The following is a 16,819-nucleotide window of genomic DNA, read 5'->3' on the forward strand; positions in this document are numbered from 1 at the left end:
ATGATGATAGACATCACTTTGACGTGACATTAACAAGAAGTCTTTAACGTGCAGCTGCTGATGAGGATAATGTGATCACAGTTTTTTTAATTATTGGTTAAGTCTGTTAATTGTTCACCCTTTCCATATTCCAAAAAAATTATTAAAACAATATTCATTTTGCTAAAATATCTGTAAATCAAGGCAATGTAAAATTTATGATGTTCTTTACCTCATAGACGTTTGCGACATGAATATTGCACTTGCCCTAATTGCTTTTTGATCATTTTACATGTATAGTAGAATATATATATATATATATATATATACACACACACACACACACACACACACACACTTGTCTGTGACATTTGATTCTAGTGACTGCATCCATTCCCACCTTGAGGACACAGTCACTCTCTGCTCGTGCTCTGTGCTCCTGTTATTCAGGAGGACATCCACTTCACCTGCCTCCCCTCCCATTAGCTGGTCTCTGAACTTGTCACTTCTGTCAGGTTGCCAGACATTATATCTCAGGTGACCTTGCACTTGAGCCTCTGGGCGCTCATATGCACGTCTGGTTTGTTTGCCTGTGTGATTTTTACACTAGACAGACAGGTGTTATTGCTGCCCAGGTGGCATATTATGGGATGGATGGTGACTCTCCCCAGCTAAGGAATGTAAGGAGGAGTGCAGCAGGCGGCGAGGGCATGCTGAGACAGCCTCCCACACTGCTCTCCTTCATCTGAACTTCATTTATTACTCTCGTTTACTCTTCTCTCGCTCTCATTTTTTTTGTGGCCACTACCCACTACGCTCTCTCTGCATCCCTTTTACTTGACTATAATCCTTACTTTTAACTTTCTCACCTTTTTCCATCGGATCCATTGCGATCTCCTCTTTCATCCCTTTCTCCCCTTCATATTCAATTTCTGGCCCATTCGTGCTGAGATGATAGTGTTCTATCCAGGCAGTATTCATGGAGTTGGTGATCCATAAACAACACAAGTCTGGTATGTCGCATCTCCTGTCCTCCATCTCGCTAAATCCCTCTCTTCCTTCAGTCATAAACCAGTCACAACATGGCCTGACTAGGCTTTCTCATTTGCAAACTTCCTTCAGAAATTCTCTCCACTGCATGAAAATATGCAGAAACAGTTTCCAAACTAACCTGACGTGTAAATGGTTTCTGAATGATTTGGCAAACAGACAGTAGAGTATTTTTGTGTGTAAATGTCATTGCTGCTGTTAAATGGAGCATGAAGTCACACCCTCATATGTTTGCGCATGAAGTGAACACGACTACCTCCCAAACAAGAAGTCAAGTCAAACCAAACAGAAAGCTGTGCTTCTTAGACTCTGCTCTTGACCTCCTTTTTGCTCACTCTTCATGTTTTGCTCGTCCTTGTCAGCTCTCTTCTTCTCTCCTTTGTTTAGCCAGGTTGTGTGTGCACAGAGCGATGGCATGTCTTTGCATGCAGCCCTTCCCCAACAGGAATGCAGCGCAAAGGAGACATGGAGCCAGGGAGGAAAAAAAGTCACATGCAACAAGAGAGAATTAGAGGACTTCAAGGCCTTAAAGGTGGAAAGGAAGAAAAAAATGAATAAGAGCTGGTCCACACTGAAAGAGAATGATACATTAATAAGAAAACTAAAATGCAGTGTTTTGTCTAAAAAAACACACCTGCTAAACACCTAGTAACACATGTTAAAATAGATCAAAATGAAAAGGCTATAAAGTGCAGCCAGGAATCGCTAAGTTTGTTGGCTCAGGTTTGTTTCTGCAGGTGCACATACATACAAACTGCAGTAACACAAGTTCAGTATTGCATGAATTGCACACGGTCAAGTTTTTAATGCAGGTACAAAAGTTGATTCTGAGAATTCTGATTGGATGGGTTTTTTTTTTCCTTGAAAGTCCCCTTCTGAGAATCCAACTGCCCTGTCTTGATGTATTTCAACAGGATAGAACTAATCACAAGATAGAAGGGGGGACATGACGTTGTGGTGAAGTTGATTGGCTCGTTAGCTTCGATAAAGCTTTTTGATTGGTCAAAAATTAGTAAGTGTCCTAGAGTGTAGGATGAATCATCAGACATTTGAAAAGTTTAAAGGAAGAGAAAAAGCTGTTATTTTGATGTAAAAATGCTCCGTTAATTCTTTATTGAAATATATTAGGCAGATAAATGAACATTTAAAACAGGAACACTGGATTAAAACTGGGAAAATGCATTTTTCACCTCATAGGGACTTTAATGCAGTTTTTGTTGATATTTTTCCTGCGTTGTTAGCACAAACAGCGCTCTTTTTGTCCCATAATGACAGTCAGTATTGCAGGTTGGGTCGCTGGGTTCAGTGCATGCAGTCTCTCCCGGCCTTGCTGACCTTTATCCAAGCCTATAGAAACCCCTCTTGCCACAAAGACCTTCAGTCTGAGCTGTTTTCACTGACTAAGACCTTACCTAAACACACCGCAGCACTCCCACAATCCCAGAACGCGTTGCAAACTGGAGGTCTTACATTGCAACTTGGACCTGCTCTGATTTTTATTCATTCATTTGGGGTTTTAACACGATTGGTGGCCCACCCTGTCTATCATTTTGACTCCAGCTATGATTGGCTCGAGATCTGCTTTCATAGGGCCCGGAGTGGGCTGTTTCCAGGCCCTAAGGCGTATCTGCTGTGGTTGTGACTCATCAGCCGCTGGCCTGGAATCAGTGTTTTCTTTGTCTCAAAAAGGTGGAATGTCCGCTGACTTTCAGACCCAACCTGTCAGGCCAGCTATCTACCTCTTCTCTGCAGTGAGGAGAGCGAGCACACCAAAATGTCTAACTCAGTTTTTTCTTCATTCAGTCTGTCATTTATTTATCAGTCGACTGTTAAAACTTGCTCTTCAACAAACCAATTTTCCATATTTCTTTCATCACAGGACCGCCTCCTATAGGCATTATTACGTGAACTGCTGTGATGATTGGAATTACTCACATTTTTCCTGAGTTCTTTTTCTGTCACATTTCTTTGATGTTATCATGCTTACTGTTATTTCTTTGTTGTTCACATTAACTTCTGCGTGTCACATGCCGCACTGACGTCAGCGTGTTTCCATAAGCTGCCTTCATGTCTTCTCTTCTGTCTAATAAGTGACTGGTTTTAAAATGAAATCTGGGCCTCTGCTGTCTATATCTCCTGGGTGGTTGTCTTTTGATGAGGTTAGCACACTTAGAGCAGCTTGTTACTGCTGATAAAAGACAGGCTACAAGCTGTTCACTCAGGGGATGTACACAGTCTGGAATATTAATCTAATCTGAAGGTACTCATTTTTATGTACATCACAGCTTGTATAGTTAAATAGAAGCTGCACTTTATGTAACTCTTGAAAGTTTAAAATGTAACCTCAGGCACTCACTCTCAAATGAATCAAGTTGGCTGTTTGGATATATACGTAGTGCGAGATGCAGCCACATCTGTTTTTTTCTGGGGGCAGGTGGTGGACGCGTGAAGCCATGTCTTGTCTGCGCAATAGAAGAGAAGGTGGCAGTGACGTTAGCTGAAGAAAGAGTAAACCTCTGTCTGCCAGACAAAGGAATTCAGCCGTTGGTTTCCATCCACGTCAGGCGTTGCGTAAGACGGTACGACCCGTGCCGCACCGTTGCCTTCTACACCTGCTCTGTTAACCTTCAGCTCACATGACACCAAAAACTGCAGGTGTGACTACTTATTACCTGTCAGAGCTAAGAAATGGCCATGTTAAGTTAAAAGTCAGTTGCTCTTTAACTTTCACCCCTGATTCAATGAAGCACTTTATCCACTCGAACACTCTAGAGAATGTAGAGCCCCCGGCCCCTGGCCAAGCACCAGTAATCTTGAATGGATGTCTTCTATTTTCAGTGGCCACACTGATCCAATAGATCGAAGTAAATTAATGGAAAGTTCCCTGAGCACAAGATTTCCATTACAGCAGCAAACTGCTTTTTCTTTGGTGGTCCCAAATAGCACGAGCCTTCATGTATCCGCTATAACTACAATCTTACACATTGACAAATCATGTTAATGATATAGTTTGCTATTTATTGTGATGAAAGACTTTTCTAATCTAGTTTCTGACTGAAAACACCAACATTAGTTTTTATAACATGTTGTCCAAGTGTTTCTACAAAATTATTCTTTTTATAACTTAAGCAAACATTTTCAAATATTTAAGGTAAAAACAGACATAACATATTTTAAAATAGTAAGACTTAAAAAAGTCTTAACTGGAAAAAATAGAAGCTTTCTGAAAAAAACTGAGAGTTACTGTAGCCAGTCATTAATGTTTATTTTTGGCTGTAATTAACACAACAATAAACCCCACACCTTGTTACATCCCTCACCTGCCTAATAACTGATTAAGCTGCTCGTTCATTTGTGAGCACTCATGCACACTCTCTCATACTTACATGGCATCCCCCCTCCTCCCTCCCACCCTCTCTCTCTGTGCACTGCTCTCTGTTTTCTTTATGGGCCAGGCAGGCCGATGCTAATTTTAGAACCTAGGGAAAGTCAGTGCACTGTTCGTACCCCCCCCCACCCCCACCCTCGACCCTCACCTCTCCTGCTGCCACAGCAGGAGTCACTGATTGGGCCCCTGTTTCACACAGCTCCCACCCATCAAACTTCAGTCCGATGTGCACTCAGAATACAGGGATTTAAAAATCCTAACTGATTTTAAATCTGGTAGCATCAAACACATTAGGAGAAATTTAAGATTTAACAACATGAGTAATATTGTTTGATCTCAGATATAAACAATCGACAAGTTATGAAAATGATTGTACATGACATACTACAAGATAATTTAGAGATTATCATGTGTGCTTAAGGGAGCAACCTACGTTCTCAAGTTATTTTCTAAGATCTCATGTGAGCTCACGCAGAGGCAGATCTGAACAAATGGGGACTGACGACAACCTGCTGTAGGGACATTTTGCCAGATTACCAGAAAATCTATAGGCGAAATATAAGAACTGATTGTTGGTGCGGCATGAGGCTGCAGTCTTTCTGCCCCTTTTGAATCTTTCAGATCGTAGAGGCCACATAAAGGCCTTAAAACAAAACCAAGCGGTGCCTCAGTGGGTCCACAGTGAATATGCTTCTCTGGCTCATCTGCAGACCTACACCTTAACACACTCAGCTCATATCACCATACATACACTCACACACACACTCACACACACATAGTCTTCCTATAGCATTCTCTTTTATCTTCCTCGACCTCAGCTACTTGGTCTTTGAGTGTGTTTGTTCTGCAGCAGCCAGCTTCTGGATTTGTTCTCACATCTGCAGCTCCAGCATGGCACCACAAGTTCCGTCTGAGGAGACGTAGAGGAATAACAGAGGAGTGGAAGAGAAGGGAAGACAATGGTAGAGAGAGGAGAGGAAAACCCAAACCAAGACAGGGAGGAGAAATGTGTGAAGAGAGAATGAGAGAGGATGTTTGTTAGGAGGCGATGATTAGAGGGAAGAAGAGCGAGGAAATGATAGTTCCTCAACACAAGTAGTAATCTTCTCATGAGCTGCTTGACTCCAAATAGGAAGTGTTCATTTCCTCTGGCTCACATTTATGTTTATGTTTATGCCTTAGCTCTCTGACAATTTAATTAGATTATACATCATCTCGTTCTTTAAATCACTTCCATATTTTCAGAGTCTAAAATAACTGTTATAAACAAGTAGACCTCCCCCCTCAGAGTCCATCAGGTCCAGAAGAGGTTCAAACTAGTAATAACATAAGTTCAGTGTCTCTCTGATACCCATCAGCAGGGCTCTGGTAATTGCTTGTCAGGTTGCTAGTGCTACGCACTTTGAATTGCCTTGTTGTTGAAATGTGCTATATAAATAAACTTGCGTTGCCTAATACTATTAGATTACTGGCTGACAAATCTAAGTACATTATATGTGAAATTATATTATATTAAATAAAAAGATGGTCAAATACAGTGACATGACATGAAAACCTTAGAAAATAGTTACCTGGTAATATTTTAAGTTTGGTCGACGGTGGTGCTAATGAAATGATCTTATACGTGTGCCCAGGTAAAACAGCCTGTTAGAATAATTCAGTGTGGCACTGAACTGAAAAAGGAAACGAATAGTCTACGCTTCGTGAAAAACAGCCAAATGGAGTTTAACTGACAACACTTGGTTGTAGTAGAAACAGTTCCTTTAGGTGAAGCTGTAGACACAGAGGCAGACAGACCTCTTCAAACGTATTTGCCTTTGACTCTCAAATAGACTTTGTTTCATTCCCTCATTGGCTCTGAAGCTTTGACGTGTTTGAACATGCCTGACTGCTGCCAGCCTGTCATAGTTAAACTCCAGGTGAAGTTCACAATCAACAGCAGGAATGTTGCCCCAAAGTCCCTTCATTCAAGATTGGATAACCCTGCACTAGTTCCAGAGAGTCCAACATAGGCTAAATTTTAGACTTGTATCTGCTGTTAACCATTTTTTTTTGTTTCCCTGCTTCTTACTGTAAACATTTACCATCTCTTTAATTGTTTTTTTAATGGATCACATCTGTTCAAAGGACAAAACTTAAAACTGAACTTTCTTGCCTGCTCTACACACTTAAGTAATTCAGAAAGTAAAAATAAATATTGCAAAAATAAGGGTAAAAATAACCCTGTATCTTAATGCTAAATATCAGACAATATCTTAATGATTTTATTTTTATTTTTTTGCCAGAGCTTTTAACCATATTAAATGATGAGCATGTATTTTAACAACAAATAAATAAATGGGCATTTAGTTCATATAAGTTGCTGATTTTATCTGAGAATGGAGAGTTATAAGGACCACAAAATTATTATCCATCATTTGTTATTAATCAGTAAAGGTATAGCTTTAAGCTATTTTGCTTTAAAATATATACCTTCTTTTTTGCTATATTTTATTTGCCAGAACAGGTTAATACAAGCAACACCTTTTTATTTCCCTGTAGTCCTCCGTTATGAGCTGGCCACCTGTTGCTACATTGTAACTACACTTCAGGGAGACATTCAAACCACATCCACATGGGCAGACTTTGACGTCACCACATCCCGCCCACACATCCCTCTGTTCTCTTCACTGATTGGACCAGAGCGGACCGAGTAGGACGGCCCCTTAAAATCATCACTAAGTTTTCTTTTCGCTGTGCTGTGGTTCAGAGCTATAGAGAAAGATCAAACTCTTGTGTGGGTCGCAGAGAAGACATCTGAATAATCTGACGAGAAGATATTCTGACTTAATCTCTTGATGTTTTAAAGTATGGTTGGAGATTATTGCTCCTTTTCTGGAGAAAAGACTGACATGCACTCTCAGAGAAACTCCAAAAACGGACTAAGTTGCAAAATGGTGCTTCAGGCAGTCGGAAAAGTACTAAGGTAAAACTTCAATTAACTTTACTGAGAGGTGTCCGCTTATATAGTGCTGTGTTTGGGTCTTTTTTCTTTAAAAAAAAAAAAGTTTCACGAAGCTTTGAGAAACGTGTCGCCTAGTCAGAGTTGATATTGTGTAGCTTACTTTAATTTGTCGTCTACAGCTGCTTTCTCCGCAGTGCTCTGCCACCTCGTTAGGGTACCTACAAATTAGTAGGCTACTACATTATCCATTTTATTTCGGGTTATTTAATCTAGCTGCTGTTTTATTAAATTTCTATAAACGTCGAATCATTTCGAAACATAAAGCCACGTCCTACTCTCGACATTTCACCAAAACAAATGGAAAAATAGGCTAAGTTATCAGCCTACGATGCAATCTGTTTGTTTCCTCCCTATACCTTGACTAGATGTAATCTTCTCTCAGAAGTAATTACACAAGTATTAGGACCCTCGGGTTCGGGGTCACAGTAATTCACAGTCCGGTGGTGATAGACGACGTGTACTCAGTGTGCCTCATTCCTCCTGCTGCTGCTCTCAGTAACAATACTCAACAAGAGCAAGAGAAATGTGACACTGTCTTCTCAGTCTAATAAATGATTTAGGACGCCTGTTAACGTTTTAGCCAAGACAAATGAAAGAGGAAATTCATTTAAATCACCTGCACGCCTTTTAATGCTACTCCATATCTCTGAACAACCAATTTACACTATCATCATGATCACCTGGAATTTAACACACACTTTTAAGATAGCTAACTAAAAGTACGTGTATTTTAATGGATTTTTATTAGTTTTCTACATAAACCAATAGCACACTTTTTTTTTCTCATAAGAATTGAAAGCATTTGACCCTAATTCTTTTTAAGGTAAAAATGTACTCTATCAGTTATCCCCATGTTATGACTAAGAAGACCTGAGATTTCAAGCATGCAAGCAACCTTCATGCATGGCCCCAAAAATGAGTGTAAATTGTGCGTTTGTGTGAGGAAAAAGTTAAATGTTAACCCAGTTTACATGTGAGTATTTACTCAAGTCTCTTTCATGCGTCGAAGACATGTAGTCATTATGAGTGTGTTCCTCCGGGGGGGACGGGTGTCCTGTTAATGCTTTAAGTTTCCTCTTACCTTTCAAGTCCTGGGACAGGTGTGTTTTCACACAGCATCCCCAAGGGGCACATGCCTCCAAATCTGTTGTCTGTTCAGATGTGGAGGGTGATAGTGAGGAGACAGAAAACCCCACCACCTTCCTTTAACAGATTGTTAGCTAGATGGAATGGCCCTAGCAGTGAGTGTTATGTACAGTATGCTGTTATGTCTGTTGCAAGATCTGTGACAGGTACAGACAAGTTCTGCTGCACCTCTTTGACTTGGAAATCGACAGCTTTGCTTTAGAATGCAGATGCTTACAAGTAAATACACCTTTTAATGGTTCTGCCAGGGAGGGACAAAAAGGGGGTTCCCATGAAATGTGACGTCTTGAGGAAAAACCGAACAAAACCACTTCGTCAAAGTTAACAAGGATGCATAGTTTGGGGTTTTATGAGGAGTTAGGAGGTACACGGCAGACCTGTTTATAGCTCCACATTTAACCAGTTTCACCCTACAGTGAATGGTTGAATGCTCCTGGCTTGGATGCAGCTAATGCAGACCAGAAAAGATAGTTTTTTAACCATCCAGGTATGTCAGAGTGGTGTAATCCAAACTCCTATCTCCAAGAGGACTTTTTCTCACTTATACTAGAGTCTTGGATAATTACTCCCCCCCCCCCCCCCCCCACACACACACACACACACACACACTTCTCTTTGTGTTAAGTAGCCTTTCAGGTAACATTGCTAAGAGCTCGTTCTTATCTCAAGCAGTGCCCCCTCTTTCCTGTCACACGTGCGTTGTGATGTTGATGAGGCTCCATTTTTTGCTGGCAGGGGGTCCTTGCATACTCTGCAGGCCTGAGAGCCACTGAATGGGATTAAGAACAGAATGAGCAGAGGAAGAGGACATAGCCAGGGGTGTGTGTGTGTGTGTGTGTGTGTGTGTGTGTGTGTGTGTGTGTGTGTGTGTGTGTGTGTGTGTGTGTGTGTGTGTGTGTGTGTGTGTGTGTGTGTGTGTGTGTGTGTGTGTGTGTGTGTGTGTGTGTGTGTGTGTGTGTGTGTGTACACATGTTAAGGCCTGCACCCTGGCTACAATTCTCATGTAGTGATTTACAGTGCTGCTGACACCCCTGGTGATGCTCCTGATTAAGAGGTGGCAGCTGGGCTTTCTTTGTTTTTCTTGCTGTCTTATCTCTCCTATCCAGAACCAAAACTCATAAGCATGTGTGCGTCTGTGCTCATTTCAAAGCTACACATAAAACTCTAAGGGCAACTTTAACAGAGCAGTAGCCTGCCAGAGGCACAGCAAACTGAGCCTCTGGTGTAGTCCTTCCTTAAAGATATCTCTTTTTAGCCTCATAATGGCCGCCGTGGTTTAGCTCTGCTGTGCTCGGGCTGCCTACTCTCCTCTGTCTGAGGTTTTTCGGGGAAAAGAGCAGTTCAGTCTTTTCAATTTGAATCCTGAAATAGACCAGGAGGCCAGGCAGGGAGAAAAACCCATCAAGCTGCTCTTTTTACAAAACAGCAGAGTTCATTCACTCATTTTCAGTCTTATCGGCTCAGATTGGAGCAGTGTCTTGTTGCTATTGATGTTTCATCTGGTTTTTCTAAGCAATGTGGATCTCACAATCAGGTCACAAAGGCTGTTGCAACCGCCTGACTTCTGATCGATTCTTTTTTCCTGACCTATCAGGTGTTTGTTTGACTGTCAGGTTTGTTAGAAGTCTTTGATTTTCCCGGGAAGAAGACCTCTGATTGTTGTATGTGGTGTTTATCTCAACTGTCCTTATCACGAGCACACAGATTGTTTAGAGTTCTGAATTTGAGTCACATGGTGAAAAGAAAAGCACGTCTTTGCACCTAGGAGTGCATCTTTATGTTCTTTAAAAAAATTGTCCTGTAGTTAAGATATCTATGATTTGATCTGTTTGATTAGATTAGATCAAAGTGTTGAGCGACAGCAGTCAGAAAATTGTCTTTTCGTAGCACAACAACGGTTTGTTTGTTTATCTGCTTTCTTCCTTGTCCTCTTTCGGTTTTCCCTTTTTGGAATGACGATTACACACTACTGTCACCTGTTGGCATGGAGAGTTATTGCCTCTTACGCATGCACAAGAACGTACATGGTGGTTGGCCGTCGGCTGTACTCTTTGCGCAGTATTCTAGTGCAACTTTTTGGCCGAGACGAAAGGCGCAGTGCGAAAAGAAGTTGGTAGACTTCTTTCTGTCGGAGGCTTTCAAATGCTGTTCATCCTCACATATTAACTGCATCCTTATGCCAATAGTTAGATTCCTGTGCTATCCAAAGGGCCAATTCAAGCAACAGTTGTGTAATATCGGGTTTGGCAGGAGCAGCAGGCTTAAAGGGAAAGTCATTATATTGGTTTGTTTAACAGCTTTCAGAGTCGATGTGTATTCCATCGCAGGGGCAACAATAAAACACACAATCCAAGTCCTCTGGTTTTATAAGCCACAGCAAGATATCAGAATAACTGGATGCTTGTTTTGGTGCAGAGATGATCATCGACAGGGGTTGCACAGTGGGAGAGGGGAGCTTTTTTATATCAAGTTGTATTTTAGTCAACAATTTAAACTCATTTTGCTGCATAGCTCTGTAATTTGGCCTCCAGTTATTCCGGGATTAATTTAAACCAGGTGCTCCTTTCTTTCACAAACTTTATTTTCAAATTGTACGTGCTCTGTTTTCAGCAGTATTCACACAGTCTGCTAACAAACAGCAGCTGTCATGTGCACCAGTGTGAGGCCAAAGAGAAGCATGTTTGACACACTTAAATCCAGACTGAAACGTGTGGACACACACGTGCTGTCACAAACACACACACTCACACACGCTAAGACAAGACAGTTCCCTCTTCTTCTGGGTTTTCTCGAGGAATCTGCTGGGATCAGACTTGTGACGCAGCTGTTGTGACCAGCTGGATCGGTCGTGAAAAGGGAGAGCAGGCTTCACAGGCACTGACGTGTGTGTTGAAGAAGTCTCTGTGCATTAACTGTGTCAGCTGGTGGTTGTGTACAGGAGGAAAGGTGGTCAGTGAAGACGCACAAGTGACGGGGGAGGTGGTGTTGCTGGAAAAAGTGAAAGGGATAGGAGAGGGACTAACAGAGGGAGGTGAGCAGATGTCGGGCCAATCACTCCTCAACTCAGAAGCCCTGACCTACATGTCACCTAACTATACAACCCTATTTCCTTAATGTGCTTTATTGCAGATAAACGCCAGCACGCCTGACTTCCTGCTTCACACCCTCCAACCCTGCATGCAAAGTTCAAACGACATGAGTTGTGCGCACGTGATTTTCCCATGGCCCTTTTGTAGACTTTCGTTTTTTCATGGAGTCTAACATGGTTTCCGGATTGTGAGTCTGTATTTTAAACTGGTTCATGTTGGTGCCAGGCAGGCTGTGTTGCCCCCCCCCCTCCACCCTCCATCCCCCAGTATGTAGACATGTGCCTGGCCCTGGCCTCAGATCCCCTCCACTCCTGCCTTTTAGCCTGCCCTGATCTGGTGAGGAGAAAGAGGCATCTGCTGCCTTTTATGGCAAAGACTTGCCTGAGAGAACTTTACCAAGAACAGACAAAGCTGTGAGTGTGTGTGTGTTGTGAAGTCGAGCTATGTACGTAAGAAGGGAGGAGTACTGGCATGAAGGAAGTTTTCTTTATCCAAAAATAAACTAATGGCTCCAAAATTTCACCTCCCTTTCCACTCAAATCTTTGCAAAAAAAAACGGAGAAGGCGTTTGTATGGAACATGAGGGAGAGAAGCAGGAAATAGCTCAGTGAAACAGAATGTTTTCAAAGGGAAAAGAGGAAGGGGAGGGGGGGCTGAAGAACTGACTTGAACCTTCACAGGAGCTGAACCTTTTTTTTCTACATCCAGCTTAGCAAAGCCTTTGAAAAGTTGCGAGAGCTGACGGTATCTATGGATGAGGCTCCATCCTTGAGTAAAGCTCTTTCACATGATGGAACATGTAGCTCACAGAGCAGAAAACCACACGGACCACATGAATCTGTCTCTACCCTCATGAGCAGGAAAGGGGGGGGGGGGGGGGGGGGGGGTTGGGCTGATTTTGAAGGGGGAGTAGGAAGCAGACAGTGATAAGAAAGGCATGAGAAGGAGTCTGAATTTTTAGAAGGAACAGTAATTAAAACATTAGAGGTCATGGAGTGAGGTAATTGGGAAGCTGGTGAGATGGGTTAATAGTTAGACAGAAAGATGAAGGGAAAGGTCAGAAAGAGATGAAAAGAGGAGGGCAGGGATGCCTGAGGCTCATTCTGACCCTGAACAATAGACTGTTTGGACAGGTGAGCATTCAGCCTTACAGAGGAGAGCACAAAAAGAAATGCCTACAAGCCTCAAGAAAGACAAGTTAAAAAACAACCACCAAAGAGAGCAGAACGAGAGAAGAGGTGAAACAGAAAGTGGACACTCATTAATAATTAGCCAGGAGTGTAATCTGCAGTGTCCTTGGATTTTCAATGAGGCCAAAATATGCTGAGGAGCTGCCTGACGGGACGATCTGGATACCTCAATGAATCTTTACCCAGCAAATGAGAACCTGAGCAACATTGTGTGTTTGTGTGTGTACAAGTGTTGGTCTATTCAAATCTTTCAAAGCAGTTTACAGCCCAGCATTTCTCCTGACAGCTAAATCAGACAACAGCAGGCGTGCAAAGAAGGCGGGGAACTTAAACATTTACTAAGTAAAGCGCTGTAGTCTCTGTGTTCATCCACATGTTGACATGCCTCTCTTTGTTTGCTGAGCTGGAAAGAAGTGCGATGCTTCCTGGAGAGAGGGGGAATTAAACTCCAGAGGGTTTTTGAGCGCTGTGCTCTCTGGCCAATAGGCCTCGTGCTCCTTAGTGCTGTCATGTTTTGTAAGTGTTTATTAGTTCCCATGGATATCAGCTGGGTCTGTTTCGATCCACCTCCTCCTCTCATTCCTTTCTCCCCTCCTGCTCTTGAATCTAGTTATTTCAAATGATGCCTGTATGCAGACTGTGAATGTAATCCCCTTACTCCTGCTAAGTCTAGTGATAGCTGCAGCATTTCAGGTGAGAAACAGTGTTGATAATCTCTCCTCATTAGTTGAGAGTCGATGTCTATCAGGAATAAAGGTGTGTGCGTGTGCGTGCGCGTGTGTGTGTGTGTGTGGAAAAGTGGCCAAGTGTTTATAAAGAGGGTGTATAGAGAGGAGGGATGAGAGCTGGAGATAGAAGGAGTGAGTGCAAGACCAGCGGAGGGTCAACAAACGCACAATAAATTCTGGGAGTAAACTGAAACTCCCTGTTCTTAAACAAACCCAAACAGTGGCAGCAGAGCCATGAAAAAGTTTTCTAGTAACAATCAGGTCATAACAGGACAAGGAACGTCTGATCAATTCGGCTTTTGTTAGTTTTAACTTTCAAAGACATGAAGCAGGTGATGATATTCATTTTGTAACAACTGTTCCAGACTATACTTCCTCTGTCTATAAATCTCAAGACTTTCCACCTTTGACCTGCCCTCACTGATACAGACAAGGAGCTGAAGGGTGAAGGGGGGGGGGGGGGGTTACGGCCCTGGAAGTGCATGAAGAGTGTGATATAACATTCCCGTGCTAAAACTAGCAGTGGAAGTACAAGAAGCTGGGGACGACCGTCTGTGGGGAAGCTATAGAGCGAGCTTTAGGTCAGAGGCCAGAGTTGGGTCAGGTACAGACACAGAGGGCTCTTTGTTCGGCCTGTTTTAGATTGACGAGTCTTCAGTTTGGCAGAAGGTTTGTGTTTTGTAACTTGTTTCTGTGATATTTCTGCAGGTAAGACATTCAGTTGTCTGTTTTTAGTGCCCCTGGGTTGGAGCACAGCCTGTTAGATGAACATAACGTTCTGTCCTTAAGCAGTTCTTCCCTTTGTACTCATTTCTCCTCCACATTTCATGTCATTTAGTATTCGACTGTCTATATGTCTGTCTGTTGTAGGACTGTCTATGAAATTCCTATGACAGCAGTACATACATGAAGTTGCCTCTCATTCTAAACATTGTCTGATTAAACAGAAAATACATCCATTATGGTCCAGATTTGATCAAATCAAATAGTAAACACCTTACTCTTTTATTGCCCTGATCTGATTTATAAACATTGAGAATACACAAAACAGGGCCTGAAACGGTCGTACCCCACTTCCCATGCAAAGTTTGTGATCTAAAATAAATTAAACAATGAATTATGTGCACTGGTGAGCAAACTCTGACGCATGCATACGAACATTTTGGAGGACAGGGAAACTGGCAACAATAAGGTGAGGTGGTGAAATGAAGCCAGTTGGTATTTTGATGCCGCTGACACATTTAATTTCACTAAACAAAAAATTGATATTGACCGATCCCTGTCATCAAAATCATTCAAGCCGGCCGTTCTGTTTATACATGTGCCTGTGAGCCATCCTCTCTTCAAGTAGCTTTCAATATAAAAATATATAATCTAATATTATTTAAAATGCAGCATCAAAATGATGTCACCTACTGACTTTTCTTGTTAGAAATGTGTTGTCTTCATGTCTTCCTGTCGCCTTGATTCATAAACACAAAAAAAAAAGAGTGGTATGCCAGCTAATGTTTTTATGTATCTTCATCCATGATGTGCTATGCATTGATGAATTATGGGTGAATGTTGGCGTGTAGGTTGTGGAATATGTGGCTGATCTACAAGTACACATTTTAAGGTGGATTTTGATTTTATGAACGGAACATTGCATGCTGATGTGCATACACACTGTTTAATGAAAGGCAATAATTTCTGGCGCGTGCTGTTTTTTTCCAGTGTTTGTGTACACTTTGAGTCTGGATGGTCATTTGTATTTCTTTAACCGGTCCTTTATTTCTTTCTGTATTGCAGGAAGTCGAAGACGAAGCCAAATGGAAAGAAGCCTCCAGCAGAAGAGAAGAAGCAGTACTTGGAGCTAGAGTACACAAAAATCCGTGTGGTGGACTTTGACCTCAAGGAGCTGGTGGTGCTGCCCAGAGAGATAGACCTCAACGAATGGCTTGCCAGCAATAGTGAGTGACTTTGATGGTTGTCAATGTTAGGAGCGGTTTCTGTTGGCCTCATCTAACATTTTCTGTCACTACCGAGCCTGTAAAAGCAATCATAAGGAGTCTTTTATCCTATTTATGACATAAAAAGTTCACTGGGGCGCCACATAGCCCAGCGGTTATACTGCGTGACCCATGAACAGAGGCTATAATCCTCAAAGTGGGCGCCCAGGGCTCCACTCTGACCCTCAACACTTTGCAGCGTGTCATTCTAACACTCTCACCCTGGTTTCATACTATATCCACTGTCCTATGTTCTATAAAAGGCATAAAAGCCCCCTAAAATAAACTTTAAAAAAGACATTTTCTGCAGGGGGTTCAAATGACTTTCCATATCAGTTGAAACTTCTGGATATGACTGGTTGTTTCCCAATGCTGGAGACTCTGACAATTGAAAGCCCTCAACATGATCCAGGCCTGGCACCGTATGAGTGTGTTCCCAGTGACAACACTCACTTCAACACCAGTGTTTACTGCCGGCTTCACTTCACTGTTTGAACTCCTTTCGTAAGTTATTGCTGTCATATGAACATACTTTCTGGAGTTCTGTAAACCTTGCAGAGACCTGGCTGCTTGATCGATCTTATGACACTCTCTGTTTGTGTCTGTCTCCCTGACTTTGTTTTGGTTACAGAGCCACAGTGGCCAGGTGCTCGTGAGGGGGAAAATTCCTCTCTGCCTTTAATTTTAGACTGATAAATCTCTCTCATATAAAACAGATGGCAGCATGTTTTCACATGTTAATGTGTTGAAATTGGGAGTTATATAAGCTGGCCTGAATCGACTTGTATCAGATGCTGATACAATGCTGGTTTTGTTGCCTTGATCAAGAACATAAAGACAGATCAATAATGATTTTACCAAATCAATAATGATTGGAATCCTTTATTGTGCCCCATATGTGTTATCCAACTTCATATTTCTATTAGTTTTTTTTTTGGGGGGGGGGGGGTTTAGCAGGAAAGTGTCCTGTAGGGTACTGTAGGACTTCACAACTCGTGAATCTGTGTCCTTAGGGTTGCTCCTTCCATGTAGAAGAAAAACGTCACATAACATCCATTGTAGCGTGATATATTATGTTGCTCGACCTGACTGGAAGTCATCAACCTGTGTTCAGATTTCTAAGAGAGCCATTGTTACATGAAAGATTTTATAGGCCTTTAGTAACCACTCAATATTTGGAAGTCACATGAAGACAGCAGCAGTCACTGGAGCCAACAAAAGGGAAGACATTCCACCTCATAGAGACGCATTTATTTG

General features: G+C 42.1%; 1 protein-coding gene across 4 annotated transcripts in view; it reads left to right on the forward strand.

Annotated features, from left to right (window-relative positions):
- mob2a (MOB kinase activator 2a) overlaps nt 1–16,819 on the forward strand; it is a 58,155-nt gene that overhangs the window by 35,227 nt on the left and 6,109 nt on the right. For 3 of the 4 annotated variants that reach the window (XM_020641509.3, XM_020641493.3, XM_020641501.3), the window contains exon 2: nt 15,363–15,523. In XM_020641509.3, coding sequence (XP_020497165.1) covers nt 15,363–15,523 — 161 coding nt within the window. Of the gene's footprint in view, nt 1–7,150; nt 7,383–15,362; nt 15,524–16,819 lie in introns of those variants that run through there. The other variant, XM_020641483.3, reaches the window with a different exon arrangement.

Source organism: Labrus bergylta, chromosome 7 (genome assembly GCF_963930695.1).
Source record: "Labrus bergylta chromosome 7, fLabBer1.1, whole genome shotgun sequence".
Lineage (NCBI taxonomy): Eukaryota > Metazoa > Chordata > Actinopteri > Labriformes > Labridae > Labrus > Labrus bergylta.